This window comes from Neopelma chrysocephalum, unplaced genomic scaffold (assembly GCF_003984885.1).
Source record: "Neopelma chrysocephalum unplaced genomic scaffold, ASM398488v2 Primary Assembly neopelma1_42b, whole genome shotgun sequence".
In the NCBI taxonomy this organism is placed as follows: Eukaryota; Metazoa; Chordata; class Aves; order Passeriformes; family Pipridae; genus Neopelma; species Neopelma chrysocephalum.
In genome coordinates, this window is record NW_020897701.1 from 4,008,415 (window position 1) to 4,025,439 (window position 17,025).

Consider the following 17,025-nt stretch of genomic DNA (forward strand, 5'->3'; position numbering starts at 1 on the left):
ATGCAGGGGTCAGGAAGCACATTTTATTACTCTCCAGCAGTCCCAGAGGAGGGGAAGCAGCCCCTGGTGTGGGAGCAGTGCCACCAGCATGGGGCGGATTTGGGGGGTGTCTGGCGGTGTCTCCTCAGATCTGAGTGCGGAAGCGCAAGTCGGTGCCCGACATCTTCTGCGCATAGTCCTGGTCAAAGCGCTCGTTCTGGGCCACGGTGAAGTGGTTCTTCCAGTCTCCGGTGGTGCCTGCGGCCGGGTGAGATGGGGCTCAGCAGGGGCCGGGGGCACAGGGCACCTGCAGCCCCCCAGAGCTGCTCACCTTTGCGCATGAAGGGGGACACGCCGTGGTCCATGAGGTCGGAGGGCACCTTGCTGTAGTTGGTGGTGGGGTTGTCCCGCATGGCCTCAAAGGAAGTGTGTCGGGTGATGGTGTCCAGTGCCGCCTCCGACAGCTCCTGCCCCAGGAACTGGGCCACCTTGACAATCTCCCGGCGGAGGTCCTATGGGACGCAGGCTGACGTTCACCACTCCTGCCACCCCCCCAGATGCCACACCACCATCCACCCCTGTCCATCACCTCCTTCAAGTCCTCGTAGAAGAGGTAGAGAATGGGGTGATCCTTCCTCCGCTCCCAGTAGCCCTTGACATGGTTGTACCAGGAGCCATATCCCACTGCATGGGGAGAGCAGCCAGGGGATGTCAGTGGGTGACAGCACCCCACAGGGTCCCCACATGCACCCAGGGGTGCCGTGTCCCACCTCTGCCGGCCATGAACTCCTCCACGTACTGGGCCCATGTCCCGGGGTGAGGGTCAAACTTGTTCATCAAGTCAAAGTGATAGTAGGAAACGGCCACATCCTTGGCATTGCGCCCCACATAGATCATCTGCAGAAAGCTTGGTTGTATGTGGGGACTTGCAAGGTCCCAACAGGGCAGGTACCCCCCTTATCTCTGCTGGATTCCTCCAGGTGTGGTAACTCCAGCCTGTTACCTTGCAGCGGTTTTCCCAGAAGGTTTTGGGCAAGATGTCAGCTGGGATGTGGGTCTTGATGATGCGAGGAGATGCCATAACCTCCAGCTGGTCCGTGCCTGCAAGGATTTCCCCCACAAGCAATCCCACTGCCGGTGGGGTACCCTCCCATACAAAACCAAGCCTGTCCCCCATCCACCACCCACTGCCACCCCGTTACCTGCTGGCATCTTCCCCGGGGCAACAAACTCCATCATGGGCACCCGGTTGATGATGTCATCCTGCTTGCATTTTTTGGGGTCACCACCTTTCAGCACCATGTCCACAATCTCGCTGACCCAGGTGGTGCCTGGCGAGGAGAGGCTGCATGTCCAGCTGATGCTACTCCCACCAGAGCCCCATCTTAGGCACCTGAGGGCCACCATCGAGGGCCACCATCTACTAGCATTGCCTTTTAGCATCCCCTCCAGTCCCAGCCCCTCCAGGTTGGTTACTCCCTTCCCAAGTGTGGCACCTCTCTGTTGCCTGGGGACGCTCACCAGACTTGGGGAAGGTGACCACCACAATGTCCTCAGGGCGACTCTGGAAGCTGTCAATCCGCTCCCAGTTGAGGGCGAAGGCGTGGACCATGGGAATGCCATGCACTGTGCGCCAGGGCTGACGCAGATAGGGGTCTGGATTGGCCATCCTGCTGGGGACATGGACACATGGCAGGGCTGGCCGGCAGCAAGGAGCATCATGGGGCCACCTCTTTCCCTGGAGTCCCCAAAATGCCTGCTGAACCCAGCCATCCTGCCCACAGGAAGGAAACTGTCTCCTGCTTGTTGGTGTCATGGGAGGTGGCATTTGTCTTCTGAGGGGATTTTTGGGGCCAGCTGGCAGTGCAGGGAATGGGGAGGGGCATGGCTGGCTCTGGGGGGCTCAGGTCAGCACAGTCAGTGGGGCAGCTACCTGTACCAAGCTGGTACTTTTACCTGGGTGTAAAAGCTCACAGGGGCTTTTCTGGTTGGGGTTTCAAACTGCTTTCCCTCTGCCTTTTCCTCCCCATCTCTCAGCTGTACGGCAGCTTGGGGAAGTCCTTCTTGCAGGGGGCTGAGTGAGGGTTTGAAGGAGACAGGAATGAGGAGCAGGGCTGCCAGAACTCTCTCCTCAGGAAACCTTTTCACTCACCGGCTAGGATGGAAACGCTGGATATGGCAGCTGCGAAACACCCACACTGTGACTTTTGGAGAGAGGCTTGGTCGCTTGCTTCCGTCTTTCAAGGGTTTGCAGGGACACTGAGCCTCTCTGAGCCCCGCACCCCCCCACGCAGGCCCTCTGCTTGTGAGCCCAGGGCACCCCGAAATTGGCCGATCCCCCTGACCGTGGCCAGAGTCCCCCCATTACCTCTTCTCCGGGTCCTCTGGCAGGGAGGAGGCAAAGCTTCGCCCGCCGCTTACGGGGCGGGATTTGCTATTTCCCCTTCCCTTCGTGGACAGTGGAGGCTCAGGGAGGCGGGGGGACAGCGCTGGGACAGGAGGAGGGCAGGGAAGGGGCGAGCGGGGATAGGGACTATCCCCAAATGCCTGTGATGAGCTGCGCCGTGCTCAGCAACCCCCGGTACGCACACAGGTGGCGGGAGTGGAAATCACAGCTGCCCCCTCCAGTCGCAGAGGCAAACAAAGGGAGGACATCCCAGCCCGGGGAATTTAACGTCACCCTGTCCTGATCCAGGAGTCACCTGAGTGGACGTCCCCAATTCCTCACACAGACGTGGGGCTTGCTAGTGGGATGTGGACATCAGGCTTTGGTCATACTCCTACTCCGCGCAAATACGGGTCCAAAGTTTGCAGGATTGCAAAGCACAAGTGCTCCTGGGAAAGGTGTTTAAAGGTGCCGGTGGTGGTGAAATGCTCCTCCTTACCTGCTTCCCACAGGCGACCTCCGAGCCAGGAGGGAGTGGTGAGGGCAGGAAAGATGGCAGCTGGGCAGGGGCAGCAGTTCACTTGTTTGCAACCTTGATAGAAGTCCCTGATTTGGACCCAGGGCCAAGTTCCAGGTGAGGTGGGACATGCCATGCCAGGCGTTCAAGTGTTTTGCAGGCAGGGACATGCCTCCCTGCCTGTCTGTCTGTCCATATATCAGCAAAATTGGTTGCGTGTGCAAACACCGCAGGTAAAGCCAGGAGGTGGGGAAGCACAGAGATCTCCGTTGGCATTGAAATAAATGTCTGGAAAGGATTCATTCCTATGGGTCAGGTCCTCTGACAGAACTGCTGCTCCATAGGAGTCGGACCCCAGTTGCTTCTCTTTGGGGATAAAACAACCCCATGAGGCTGTATTGCCAAAAAGCTGCAATCTTAGAAACTCTGGAACAGGCCAGAAATGGGGTGTAAGTGGGGCACTTGGGGCTCCAAAGCACACCCTTGCCCAAGTGGGACAGGGAGTGGTTTGCTCTGGCCATCCAAGAGCAAGGGCTCAGTGCAACCAGGTTGGAGGTTACAGGGAGGGTTCCCTATCCAGCAAGGATGGTGATGTTGCTGAGCCCGGCCATATGCCAGCAGGGAGGTGTTTCCCTTCACCTTTGTTCCATAGACTATGGGCTGCCAAGCTCCAGCTGGGTCAGGGAGCCTGGGGAGAGCCTCACCACCACCCACTCTGTCAAGAAACTTGCCACAACCTGGAGCCATGAAAGCTCCTGTGCACACAAAAGTCATGGCAGCAGCAGGTTTGCTGGTGCTTTGGGGTTTTTCCACTCTTCACTGATCTTTGCTCCCTCCAAGCACCTTGGTAGGCTGGGTCTGGGGCACCCAAGGTGACAGGGGCCAGTGGTGGGTTTGGGGAGGATGCACATTCCCAGTGATGCCTGACCATCACCAGCCAAAAATCCACTGTGTGTGCCCACCTTCTCTCCTGCTAGCCATGGAGGTTCTCACAGACACTGCCTGGAACTTGGGGGGGGTCAGCCTCCCCCCCTGCCTTTTTCTGCAGGCAATGACTCACTCTCCATTTATCACAATTTATTGCCAGGGGAAAAGTAAATCAGTGCAAGAATGCTCCACCTGGACACACCCTCCCCACCGGGGGGAGCAAAGAGAAGCAGAGTCCTCCTGGAAAGGGGAATGAGCCCCTCACATCTCCATCTGGAAGTGGAGGTCGGAGCCTGCCATGTGCTCCTCGTAGTGCCAGTTGAATCGCTCATTCTGGGCCACAGTGAAGTGGTTCTTCCAGTCTCCACAGATCCCTGGGGGCAAGAAAGCAAGTGGGGTAAATCTTGAGACACACAAAATATTTGCAGCCACAGATGGGGGCTGAAATACAACGCAGGGACATTCCTCCCAACCCCTCCACCACTGGCCAAATCCCACCTTTACGGAGGAAGGGGGAGAGGTTGTGGTCCATCCGGGCAGTGGGCACAGTCTCATAGTTGGCAGCAGGGTTCTTCTTCATCACCTGGAAGGTAGTGTTGTGAAGGATCCTCTCCACTGTTCCCTCTGCCAGCTCCTTGCCCAGGAACTGCAGGATCTTCTTCACTTCCTGCCGTGGGTCCTGCAGGGCAGTTGACATGAGGAGGCTGCCAAAAAGGCTGGAGGGGGGGCAACTAGGGCACCTTGCCCCTCATCCCACCCTCACCTTTTTCATGTCCTCATAGAAGAGGTACAGGATCTTCTTCTCCTTCCTCTTCTCCCACCAGCCCCGCACATGGTCATACCAGGACCCGTAGGCCGCTGTGGAATATGGTCAAGGGATTAGCTAAAAAGCAGGGCAGCAGGGGATGTCCTTCCCACCAGCATTTCAGGGTGGGCATCCTGTGACCCAGCCCCCACCTTTGCCAGCCAGGAAGGTCTCCAGGAACTCAGCCAGGGTGCCAGGGTCAGGGTGTAACTTGGCCATCTGGTAGAAGTAGTAGTAGGAGATGACAACATCCTTGGGGTTGCGGGCCATGTAGATAATCTGGAGACAGACAAGGATGTGGTTGGAAGATAGAGTAGTGCCTCCTCCCTGCCAACCCAGATGGGGAGAGAGGCAGAGACACCTGCAGCATTACCTTGCAGTCCTTCTCCCAGAAGGATTGTGGGAGGAGCTGGACTGGGAGATGGGTCTTTACGAGCCGTGGGGATGGGGTGTTCTCCAGCTGCTCAACACCTGTGGCACAGGGGGATTAGAGGTGTGAGTCCCAGCACCCTCACCCCGACCCCAGTTCTGCTCCCTCCCCAGCCAATCCAGGCAGCCAGGCTGGGGAAGCTCACCACTCGGTAACCCAGAGCCCTTCATTTCCAGGAAGGGCACACGGTTGTAGATGGCATCCCGTCGGCATTTCTCCACGTCGCCATCTTGGTAGATCATGTCCATGATCTCACTCAGCCACGTTGTGCCTGCAGCACAGGGACAGCATTGCAAAGGCTGGTGTCACCTCATCCTCCCTTCACCCTTCCCCAGGACCACTCACCTGATTTGGGGTAGGTGGAGATGAGCAGGTCATCTGGACGGGCTTGGAAACCCTTCACCTGTGGCCAGCCCTCAATGAACACCTTGAAGAGGGGGATACCGTGGAGGCTGCCCAGCTCCTGCCTGACACTTTCCTGCTCCATGGCTGATGGTGGATCCTCACAGTGTTAGCTGTCCTCCCTGCTGGCAGCCTCCACAACCTTGGGACTAGCTGGATCCTGTAGCAGCACTGTGCCCAGGGCAGTGCCGCACCAGGCAAAGTTCAGCCTGGATCACATGTGGCAGAGGTGTTGCCAATGCCAGTGCCAGAGCCAGGGGCATGGCCCATTCCCCAGCAGGATGCCACCTTGACATCTTGTCATGGTTTGAGCAGGCCCAAAATCCAATTCTGATTCCTAGCCCCCCACCCACATCTCAACCCCATGTGAGATGGGTTTTCCAGACAAAAACACGAGACTCAATATGGGGGAAGGAATATATATTACAAAGACTATACACATAAATAAATACTATAATACATTACAAACAATCTTAACTCTATATCTATCTCTACCATGACAATAATATTTACAGTGGGCCAAATCTCTTCTCTCTCCAAATAAAAGTCCAGGAGAGAAGAAGAAGAAAAGACCCCTTCCAGTCTCTGAGCAGCAGGGCTCTCTAGGCAGCAGGCTCTCTGTGTCTTCTCTTCCATGCAGCAGAAACAGTTGCTGGCTCTCTGCCAGCACACACGAGGGGGTCTCCAAGCCCCTCGGCCCTCCGTCCTCAAACGGGGGTCTTTCCGTGGACTACGTAACCCCAGACAAGGTCGTTCCACCACGGTCATATCACGAAGCACGGGGGTCTTCGTGACAGTCTGGTATCTTCAGGGGAAATCAAGCCCCTGTGCAGAGCTCCCATGCTCTGACTCAAAGATGGCTGCCAGCTTCTCTGAAGCTGCAGCAAGGAGGGGGGGGAAGGCCCAAGGTCACCCCCTCCACACACATTCCTTGGCCGTCCTGCCTTATCTCTCAGGAGGCCGGAGCTTCTTAGCTCCTCTCTGTAGTGCATACTGCACTTTAGGACTCCTCTCAGTCCACCACCCCCTCCTCTTTCTCGGAGGGTCTCTAGTGAGTTTGGGAGGTTTGGTTTGTCCAGTTCTTACCCCGAAACTCTGTTCCTGCTGCTGGCTCAGTCTTCTTTCAGGTGCTGCCTTTCTGCTTTCCTTTCTCCTCAGACATCTCTGTGTTTTCCATGCAGCATACTGGCTTATGTTCCTCCTTCTGGTCCTTATCAGTTGGCTCTTTGCCACTGCTCTTCGAACGCTGCTGTCTCCGCTGCTGCTCCGTCGCTGCTCCCAGCGTCTCCCACTTCTACTTACAGGGGAGAAACTCCCCCAGCTCCTAGCCGCAGGCACTCAGCCCAGCTTCAACACCATTCTGAGTCCCTGCAGCCCCCCAGCCGGGGCTGAGGGGGGGCAGAGGCCCCCAAGGGGCCGGAGCCCCTTCTCCTCGTGGCCTCTACAACATGGCCACCTCTTCTTCTACAAGTACTACTACTTCTCTTCCGGTCTCCAGAGATATGTTTATATTTTGCAGGAGCACCGATTGGGTCAAGCCCCAAGGGTCACCACCCCCTGGGGGTTACCACTTTCTTAGTTTCAGGGGGAAAACCTGGCTCAAACCACTACAACACCTGTAGTGCCAGCCATGCACTAAGCCCAAGCCGTGAGGGGTAAGGAATGGAGCCCACTATCACCTCTCCTCCCACTTGTCTGTGCTTCTCCCCCAGCTTCAGTCCCTTGAATAGGTGCCACAGGGTTCTATGAGACACCTCTGCCACCCTATTCCTGCTGCAGCTGTACCTATCAAGATTCTGAGGACTCTGGTCCCCAGGAGCCTTGGCACCTCTGCCCTCCCGCCCCGCCCAAGTGGTAATGGTTAACGAAAGCTGGCTCGGCTAAGGAGCATGGAGGATGGGAAGCAGGTTCAAAAGGCCAGCAGCCAGGGTGTGGGGCAGTTTTGAGGTGGGCTCTGCCTCCCTCCCTCCCTGCCCTGTGAGCACTGTGCTTGTCCTGGCTGGGGGCCAGCCTGGCTGGGACCTGGCCGAGGGTGCTGCAGGTTGACGGGTGCCTCCCTCCTTGCCCTTCAGGGTGCTCCTTTGATCCCTCTTTTAGGAAAGTGCTGAGTATACTCTACTTCTCCATCCTGGGTGATGTGATCCAGGTTGTACAGTGCTGGGACCTGGCATGGTGGAGCAGATGCTGCTCCGGCTGCAGGAGATCGAGGAGAAGCAGAAGGGAAGTGGTGCCTGGCCCAGGCCAGGTCAGCAGGACCTGTGGGAAAGGGGGCACCAGTGCAGGATTTAGAATCTGTGCTATTTGAAAAAATATGATCGCACAACTCTGACTTTTTATATCCAATGAAGGAGTTGGAAGACAGTAAACGCCTTTATTACCCTGACAAAAAGTGAGATGTAGCATTTGTCATCTGATGATGAGGAAGTAACATTATGATCCTTAATTAAAACTGAAACACAGATGATGGTCAGGGTCAGCAAACTGCTACCAAAATGGAGCTGTATAGTGACTGAGATATCAAAGTTCCAGGAAAAGTACAGCAGACTTACATGGGATGGAAACATACAGGGTGATCCCAATGACAGGGAACCAGAGAAAGATGATTCTTTATCTCCTTCAAACCCCCCTGAATCTACTAGACTTCAGGGTGTCCTCGGAACCCTGGACATCCCATCAGTTGGATCGATGCTGGAACCAGGATTGGTGATCTCTCTTTCCTTTCTCTTCCTTCCTTCCTTCTTTTTTTCTTTATTCCTTTCTTTTTTTCTTCCTTCTTCTCTTTCTCTCTTTCTTTCTCTGCCCCTTTAATTCATCTCTTCTTTTCTCTCTTCCTTTTTATCCTACCCCTTTTTCAAAAACCCACAACCATGTGCTTGTATAGTAGGTCAGGGTCCTACAGGCAGAGCCACGCATGCCACGTCCTGGTTCCCTGACTCTCCCAGCATTCAGAAACTGCTAGGATGGAGCCCTGATCCCCACTGCACCCTGGTGGCAGCTGGAAGAGCTGTGCAGGTGGGTGCCAGCTCCAGCCACCTCCCAGGGTGTCACATAGGTCCCCTGGCCCCAAGCAGCATCACCTGGTGACAACCAACCTGCTGTGTCAGGTGCACGGCCACATCCTGCCTTGCTGCCTGTTTTAAATAAATCCCCTGCCCAGTGGCCCTGATGTACCAGGGCTGGTTGCACACCCCCGGCTTCCCCATGTCCCCTGGGGTTCCTCCTGTCCTGAGGTGAGCTCCCATCCCACAGCAGAGGGTTCTGCACCACCTACAGCCAGGTCTCCCCTGTCAGGAACCCCCCACCTGCCCTGTAACGTCCAGCTGGGGTAACCCAGCATCCCTCTTTTAATGTCCATTCACGGCCATGCGGAGCCACCACCCGCTGCCACATGCGCATGGAGCAGTGTAAGAATACAGCACAGGAACACAGCACTGTTCCAGGTCCGGATGGATTTATGGGGATGGCTTTTAGCTCTCCCACAACAAAGTTGGGGGATAAATGGATTAAAATCCCGCTCTTTGCTGGCATGGTGCTCTTTATTCCTGAGCTACTTTTCCCATCCATCCTGATGGGGCTTGGCGACCATCTCAGATCCTTCCCTTGTCTCTCCCCAATGAAAAATATTCAGGGGTGGTGGGCAGGGATGTCATCTGTAGCTCAGCGGGATGCTTTGATGCCCAGCTCCCGGTCCACTGCCTGCAGGAAACGTTCATTGAGAAAAAGCATCTGCCCATGGGGCAGGAGACGATCCAGGAGGGCATCAGCGGCATCGGGACGGAGCAGGATGTCAGCGCCAGGGCTGAGGAGCCGCAAGGAGATGAGCAGGCGGGGAGCCAGGCGCCGCAGGGTGGTTTCAGCCAAGGACAGATTTTCCTGGGGGTCACAAACCAAAGCACAGGCGAGGGCCAGCACTGATAACCAGACTACTGTCACCCGGTCAGGGAAGGGGTCTCCAGGGGGCATCTGGAAAAGCCCCCCCGGAGCATCTTGGAGTGACATCGGCTCATCAGGCAGCTGGGGAAGCTGTGGGGAGGACAGGCGGCCCAGGGATGACTGAAGCAGCTGGCACTGGGAAGCCACTTGTCTGGAAGAGAAAGGGGGAACCCTTGTGTTATGGACTCCTGCCTCATCCAGGGACAGAGTGACCCCCTCTGTTGGGGACACAGGGTCCCAGCATCCCCCAAAAGGGTGTATCTGATGAATGGGGTGGATCATGGTCCTGGGGTTCCCGCTGAGCCCTGTCCCCCCATAAGGGGGCTGCCACAGTTCTGGAGGTCCCACTGAGCACAGGCTCCCCTCAGGAAGGGAGGGTGTCCCACAGTAAAGGGGTGTCTCAGCCCTGGGGGTCCGGCAAAACCCAGGAGCCCCTACATCAAAAAAAAAAGGAGGCATCATGGTTGTGGGGGTCCCAGGGAAAGGGATGGAGAGTCACAACTCCAGGGGCTTCAGGGAATGGAGGGGGTCACAGGGGTCCCACTGAGCCCAGCATCCCCAGGAAGGGGGTTCCCATGGAGGGTGATGTCGCCGCCCCGAGGCGGGGGGGTCTCCCGGCTACCTAGCCACGACCAGCAGCTGCTCCTTGCTGCGAAGGCGCTGCCGGGGACCCTCGAGAGGGGTCCCGGGAGGGGTCCCGAAGGCGCGCGCGTACAGCACGCGGCAGGGGGCCTGCCCGGCCGGCCCGCCCGGCGACAGCAGCACGAACGCCCGGACCATGGCCGAGACCGCGCCCCGCGGCGCGGCGCAGCCCAGCCCAACCCCTGCTCCGGCGGAAGGGGCGGTGGTGGCTCGGGAAAGGAGCGGTGGTGCTTCCGGAAGGGGCGGCCGGCGGTGGGCGGAGGGAAGGGCGGAGGACGCGCAAACGGCGGGTTACGATTGGCCAAAACTCCGGGGGCGGCGAGAGCTGATTGGTGGGTAGCGGCCGGTGGGCGGGGTAGGGAGGTCGCACAATATGGCGGGCGGCAGTATTCCCGAGCAGCGCTGTCCCTGCTGTGAGAGTCCCTGGTGTCCCCTCCCGACCCATCCCTGCTCCTGCCCCGGGCACAGCCGTGACCCACAGCCCCTGTCCCGTGTCCTCCTCCCCGTGGTGTTCCCAGTGGCCTAGGCGGCACCGGGAGCGGGGCAGAGCTCTGAGTCCCTGTCGTGCCGCCTGCCTGGGGCCCAGGCTAGCGGGGCACACCCGCGGGGCCCCCTCCTGCCGCCCCCTCAAGCAGGGACAGCGGTCGGGGGCGCACGCTTGCCCCTGCCACAGCCGCCCTGCCCCTGGGGGAGCCCCCAGCACCCAGGGAAGCTCCGATCGCCCAGCCCGGCCCCCCGACATAGCCCCAGATCGGGGAGTGCCCACCCTCCGCGGTCCCAGGTCAGGAGCCGGGATTGTTCCCCCTCCCCAAGGAGTTGTATTAACAGTGTGTAAAAAAACAATCACAGCAATAAACGAAACACAAAAGACAGTCCCCAGCCCAGTGAACACTTCGTGCTGCCCAGCTCACAGTGCCCAACCCCTCCTGTCGCCCAATGTAAACCATAACTGGCTTAGAGCAGAACTACTTTAAATAAGACATGAGTTGGTGGGGAGGCTCTTGATGTGACCACCCTGGTACTCCTACAGCATAGGGAGGTGTGGCTCAAAGTGGGGGCACAGGACAGTTTGGGGGGAAAGACCAGGGTCTAAATGGGGGTGGTAACGCTTGTCTCTGGGCATGGGGTGGACATGGCTGGGGGGCACATGGGGGTGGATGTGGCTTGGGATGCCATGGGGGGTCATGGCTCGGGGGGGCATGGCCAGGGCGAGCATGGAAGGGTGCTTGTCTTGTGGGGACATGGAGGGAGAGGCTCTTCCATGAGACCTTTCCAGCTATGGAATACTTGTTTTCTGCCTCAAGTGGCTTCAATGGCAAAGCTGGTTTTTGACAAATTCTTTATGGCTGTGGCTGGTCATTCACAGGTTGAGGGTTGGAGGTGGGGAGGAGTGGGGGTCTTGCTGCTGTGCACAGGGCCTGTATAGGGACACCATATCCCAGCTGTGGTGTCCATATTCCAACTACAGTGTCCATATCCAGGCTACATTGTCCATATCCCAACTGTGGTGTCCATCTCAACTCAGGTGTCCATATCCCAGCTATGGTGTCCATCCCAGCCATGGTGTAGCCTGCCAGAAGTTGTACCCCTGGTGCTGCCACCCAGGAGGAGATGGCCGGCTTCAGGCTCGTTCAGTGCTTCAGAGCACCTCCTCCAGCTGATCTCCAGACCTGGCATTCTGGGAGCCACAGCCCCCTGCCATGTTGTTGTGCTATCACAGGACCCTCTTGGAATGCTCTCCCCCGCACCTTCCCAGAGCGGGGGCGCTTCCTTGCTCGGGGTCCTCCTTGCTGGCGGGTGCCACGGCAACCCCTGCCTTCTCCACGGCTTGTGGCCGCCCTTGACCCGGCCATGTCCTCCCCAGAGCCCCTGCCTTGTGCAGGGACACCGCGATGGCCACACCGATGCCGGTACCGGAGGCTGCGGTGCCGCTCCGCGCCCGCCGGGCGGCGGCACCGTGCGGGGCCGGCGCTTCGCTCCCTCCCCGCCGCGGGCGCCCGGGATGGTGGGATCTGCCCGGGGCTTTCCCGGCGGTTTAGGCACCGGCCCGGGGTTCCTGGCCTGGGGAACAGCTGCAGCTCGGCCGCTGGGGATGGGAGTCCCCGAAAATGCTCCGCTTTCCACCGCGGGATGAGTCCCAGATCCACCACGCCGGCGGCTCCCGGCCTTGGCTCCCAGCCATGTCCCCCTGGTGGGGATGGAGACCCAGCGGGGATGGGGGTCTCCCGGGGCGGCCGGTGACCCCTCCTGCTACAGGCCCCCCTGCTCCCACCTGGTTTCTTCTCCGCAGCTCTTTTCCGGAGCCGCTGCCGGCAGGACAAACCACTCGGCCCGGCGCCTGGCTCTGATGGAACTGGGGAGAGCTGGAATCTACCACAGCGGGAGCCACTTGTGCCCGAGAGCCCCGCGTGGGGTGTGGATGCCCCAGGAAAAAGCCGAGCTGCCTGCACCGAGGGTGATGCTGCTGCTGCCTGCCCTCTGCACGGCCCCGCTCCTGGCTCAGCCTGCCCGGAGATGCTGCGGGGACTTGGTGGCTCCAGCTCGTTGGTGGCTCCAGCTCGTTGGTGGCTCCAGCTCGTGGACGGCTGTGGCTACTTCCAGCTCCAGCTTGTTTATGGCACCAGCTCACTTGCAGCTTCAAGTTATTTGTTTCTGTCCCCAGTCTGTCTCAGGTCCAGCTCGTGGATGGGTCTGGTTTGTTCTTGCTTCCAGCACATTTTAGGCTCCAGTTGGGTTTAATCTTCCTCGGCTTCATTTTGGCTCCAGCTTTTTTGCAGCTCCAGTTTGTTTCCCTCTCCAGTTGGTCTGTGGCTCCAGTTCATTTCCACTCCGACTCATTACAGCTTGTGCTTGTTCAAATTATCTTGGCTTTTTAACAGGGCCATAAATCAATCACTGTCATGACTTGAATAGGAATGGATGTAATTGTACATCATCTAAATATGGACCAAGCTTCAGGGACCAATGCAACCAGCCTCCAGAGGGGTTCCACACAAGTGCTTCCATCCTGGTTCCCACCTTGATGAATAACAGGAGCGAAGTTCCAAATAACAAGATAAAGTGGTTAAGCAATGGAAGCAATAACCATGGGAATGTGGAAGACAGGAAATTGATGGCCTAAGTTCATGAAGGGGGAAAACAAAGATAAAATCCTTCTTGTCTGGGATGTGTAACGATGAGCTAGAAAAAACCCTGTTTTGACTGGTTCTGTGGTGAGAACTTGCCCTAGTGATGAACTATTGCTCCTTATAATAGTAAAAAACACACCCCAGCTCAGGCTCCCCCTGCCCACAAAAAGACCACCACTCACTGAGCATGCATTATGATTTCTTGGCACACATGAATTAAATGGCTTTAATTCAAAGCAGAGAAAGGATGAGCCAATAACAACTTAGCCAAGTAGTGACTTCAGTAAGATATGCTAATAGCTTAAGATTGTAACTGTATAAGTAGGCCTGCTTTTTTGTGTCTCGGGGTGCTGGATTTGGGAATTTACCACTGATCACCCTTTCTGCGCAGAACTGTAAATTAAATTATGTGTCATGGCTAGAAAAAAATCTCCTTTCTTACAGTGGCTGAGTTTGGTTGAGGCTCTGATCCTGCGTGTTAACCTATAGAAGCCCTCACCCTTTTCACCACACTGGTAATTCCCTCAGTAATTTTAATATAGGAAGATGATCAAGAAATGTTTGCACACTGTTCTAGCAAGGAAGACAACTTTTTTCTTGAAAGTAAAGCCCTGGGGCCTCAAACTGTGTTCAGTGGCTGCTGCTATATCAAATTATTTTTCCTTGTTGCCATTTCCATCCATTTGTACCTGCTATAAGATAACCACTGCCACAGGCTATAAGATCAGGGACCTATAGGGCAAGTCAGTTCAGCTGTAGGTAATTTCAAGGTAGTTCATGTTATGGTAACTTCACTGGTTTTGCTCTTTCAAGCATTATATGCCAGCCTTACTCAAAATCCAGTATCTAAAAGGGCTACAAGAGAGCTGGAGGCAGACTTTGGACAAGGGCACGTAGTGACAGGACAAAGGGGAGTGGCTTCAAACTGATGGAAGGCAGGTTTAGATTACATATTGGGAAGAAATTCTTCCCTATGGGGATGGTGAGACACTGGAACACATTGCCCAGAGAAGCTGTGGATGCCCCATTCCTGGAATTGTTCAAAACTAGGTTGGATGGGGCTTAGATCAACCTGGTCTAGTGGAAAATGTCCATGATTATGGCAGGAAGGTTGGGACTAGATGATCTTTAAGGTCCCTTCCAACCCAAACCATTCTACAATTCTATGATTCTAAGATACAAACAGGTCTAGTTCTGTCTTCTGAATGCCAAGCTTATGCAGTCATATTTCCCTTATGAACAAACTAGCTTTCCTTTCATCTGAAACAGAAAACAGTAGGCTGAAGTGAAATTAAACAGAAAGAGAGGAACGAATCATTCCCCTATTTAGAACAGGATGAGGATTAAAAAAAAAACCAAACAAGAACAAAACAAATAAACCAACAACCAAACCCCAAAGCACAGAAGGATATTTTGGTAGTAACCTTGCCGGTACAGCTGCTAACATAAATATTTTCTGACAACAGTGCATTTTATGAACAATATGTAACAGTTAACCCATGAAGACTTGTGCACTGAGAGCAAGGTTTGGGAAGCAATTACCATTGGCTGCACTGATTTCAGGTGGCTTTGGCAATTCTGTTTTGCTTCACTTCTGAAAAAAAAATCAGAAATCGCTTCCTGAAGTCTGGCAGGGAGGTGATGGCATTGGAGTGGCTGGAACTGGAGAAATCCAGCGAAACCTGAGCAAAATACCTCTTCAGTGCTTCAGGACTTAGTTTGGCAAGTGAAAGGAAATTCAATTGCACTCTCATGGCTCAACCTCTTGACTAGGGAAAAGAATTCCCCATGGTGTCTATGAAGCCACTTCTCACTAAGCAGATGACCAGCTCCAAGGAAAAGCTCTTGATTCAAAATAATATAGTTCCACCATTTTCTGAACAATGTGCTCTTACCTGCTTTTTTATGGGAAAAACTACTTTATGACAATAGAAATCCTCTTAGCTCATCAGTCTGTACCCTGAAGCAGCTCTTCTTGTGTTCTCTTTTCCCTTCATCTTTGAGTTTCTTGGGTTATTCTTAGTTTACAGTTACTGTCACATTTACTGGAGAGATGTGTGCAGCAGGTTGAAGAAGCCACCTCCCAGAAAATCAGCCCAAGAGCCACTGTTCAGCTTGTCCACTATTTCATTTTACACCCTCCTGCTTGATTTCTTGGTGAAAATCATACAAAATGCCTATCTGTCTGGTTTTTGAAGGGTCATTCAATGTTTGCGTTGTACTTACCTTTATGGCTTTCAAGTCAACTATCTTATATATAAGTGGCATAGCCCCAAAAGCCCTGTTTTGGCTTCCCACCTCCCCCCACTTAAGTTTTGCTGGTTTTGGCTACTCCCATTTCCCATTCCTCCACAAAACCAGCTCCCATCTATCACTCCCATGAAAAAATACAAGTAGTAGAAAGTTTAACAAGACCTCTACCAGAGTTTTCCTACAAGTTACCTGCTTGGAATTCCCACTGCCATTACTGCAATCTTTGGCTTCCCTAAATTTGAGCTGTAAATATACTACTTGCAGCTGGAACAGCGTCTGCAAAACCACTTCTGTCCAAGTGACAGTAACATGGGCTTGATTCAAACTTTGAATGACTGCTATTACAAGGACTTCCATCTCCTAAAATCTGTAATGAAGTGATTGCTAAAAAAACACTGCAAACCTCTTGAGATGCATGTCATTTCCCAGTGTTAAAATAGCTGGTGCTTTAAAGGGTACCTTTGGGATACAGCGTTATAAATTTCCTCTTATAACCAATTTGTTACAAGGAGATCCAACTCTGCAAAACTGCATCAGTACTGTGAAACTTGTTTTCTGAGCACCCTTCCATCTTGCCAACACACTGTGTCCCCAGGCATGGAAAAAGGGACTACCAGTTTGTCACCACTGCATATGTCAGAGCACATCAAGTCCTACTAAGTAAATGCTGTAGCAAAGCCATTCCCACTCCTGAGAAGCCAGAGCAGCGGGGACATGCTGCTGCATGCATTTTGCTGATGGCTTCTCATGCGTCGTGTCCCAGGAAGCCTAATTTAACTGAGGAAAAGACTTGCAATCCTTATAAACCCTCTCTGTCTCCCAAGTGCTTTGTGAGAAACAGGTAACCTGGTCAGGCAGAAGGAGTCAGGTTGGATATAGAAGATAGAAGATGGAACCTTCAAAGACAGAAGCACACCCCAGAGTGAGGAAGAGCACCTAAAGCACCAAGAGGCAGCACTGGGAGAGATGGAGAAAGAAATACCATTTAACCACCACAGCTTTGCTCACTGCAAATTTTAACTCTGCAACATAAGCCACTCTGGGTCATGTTCAATGCCTCCTGTGCAGCCAAGGGATGAGGAAGAGGGCTGACATGATGGTGAGGTGGATTCAAGCTGCCCACTGCTATACGAAGATCAGGGTGCAGGACTCAGGCTCATGAACTACACCTGAAGGGAATAAAAGTATCTCACCTCCCCACATGTAACAAGTCTCTTTTGTTAAAAGCCCCTTCAGTTTTAGACATGGTGAATAATTTCTGTCAGCCCATGGAAGGCATCTCTGCCACACCATCAAGCTCAGATGGCCAGAGCCATCCTACTTCTGTTACTGTTTCAGATCCACAAAGGATGCACAAATAAGGGTTGAGGAAATGCTCAACAACACCCTCCCCACAAAAAGCTCTTCCCTCTCTACAGCTGCCACCCCCATAGCTCAAGGACAGCCCAAGCCTCTTCCGCTGCTGAGCTGGAACAATTCTGCTATTGTGGGGTACTCAGAAAGCATTGCCTAGATCAGACCACCTGCCCCAAAAGCCTTTGTTTTATTTAAATCAAGAAAGCCATTTGTTTAAACCAAATCAATACAAATCTGGAACATTAGCTTCATGCTTCCTTCTGGAAT

General features: G+C 54.6%; 3 protein-coding genes across 9 annotated transcripts; all 3 read right to left on the minus strand.

Moving 5' to 3' along the window:
* Positions 1 to 9: 9 nt before the first annotated feature.
* LOC113964575 (sulfotransferase family cytosolic 1B member 1-like) lies at positions 10 to 2,951 on the minus strand. 7 transcript variants are annotated; one of them, XM_027677002.1, is made up of 9 exons: positions 2,947 to 2,951; positions 2,865 to 2,882; positions 1,501 to 1,652; positions 1,182 to 1,310; positions 983 to 1,080; positions 750 to 876; positions 569 to 663; positions 311 to 491; positions 10 to 237 (listed from the first exon to the last, which is right to left on the minus strand). In XM_027677002.1, the coding sequence occupies exons 3-9, from the start codon at positions 1,646 to 1,648 to the stop codon at positions 125 to 127; spliced, it is 891 nt and encodes a 296-aa protein (XP_027532803.1). In that variant the 5' UTR covers positions 1,649 to 1,652; positions 2,865 to 2,882; positions 2,947 to 2,951; the 3' UTR covers positions 10 to 124. The 7 variants fall into 7 exon arrangements, with proteins under 7 accessions (XP_027532803.1, XP_027532796.1, XP_027532801.1 ...); XM_027676995.1 differs by lacking the exons at positions 2,865 to 2,882; positions 2,947 to 2,951 and adding exons at positions 2,348 to 2,427; positions 2,682 to 2,720 and having other exon boundaries at positions 1,501 to 1,649; XM_027677000.1 differs by lacking the exon at positions 2,947 to 2,951 and having other exon boundaries at positions 2,865 to 2,933.
* A 1,009-nt stretch (positions 2,952 to 3,960) lies between these two features.
* LOC113964576 (sulfotransferase 1 family member D1-like) lies at positions 3,961 to 8,090 on the minus strand. The gene is made up of 8 exons (XM_027677003.1): positions 7,063 to 8,090; positions 5,390 to 5,742; positions 5,190 to 5,315; positions 4,988 to 5,085; positions 4,767 to 4,893; positions 4,573 to 4,667; positions 4,308 to 4,488; positions 3,961 to 4,183 (listed from the first exon to the last, which is right to left on the minus strand). Exons 2-8 carry the CDS (start codon positions 5,529 to 5,531, stop codon positions 4,071 to 4,073), a joined length of 882 nt encoding a protein of 293 aa, XP_027532804.1. The 5' UTR covers positions 5,532 to 5,742; positions 7,063 to 8,090; the 3' UTR covers positions 3,961 to 4,070.
* Positions 8,091 to 8,949: 859 nt separating this feature from the next.
* On the minus strand, positions 8,950 to 10,336 carry AP5S1 (adaptor related protein complex 5 subunit sigma 1). The gene is made up of 2 exons (XM_027677004.1): positions 10,002 to 10,336; positions 8,950 to 9,530 (listed from the first exon to the last, which is right to left on the minus strand). Exons 1-2 carry the CDS (start codon positions 10,157 to 10,159, stop codon positions 9,104 to 9,106), a joined length of 585 nt encoding a protein of 194 aa, XP_027532805.1. The 5' UTR covers positions 10,160 to 10,336; the 3' UTR covers positions 8,950 to 9,103.
* Between the last annotated feature and the right edge of the window lie 6,689 nt (positions 10,337 to 17,025).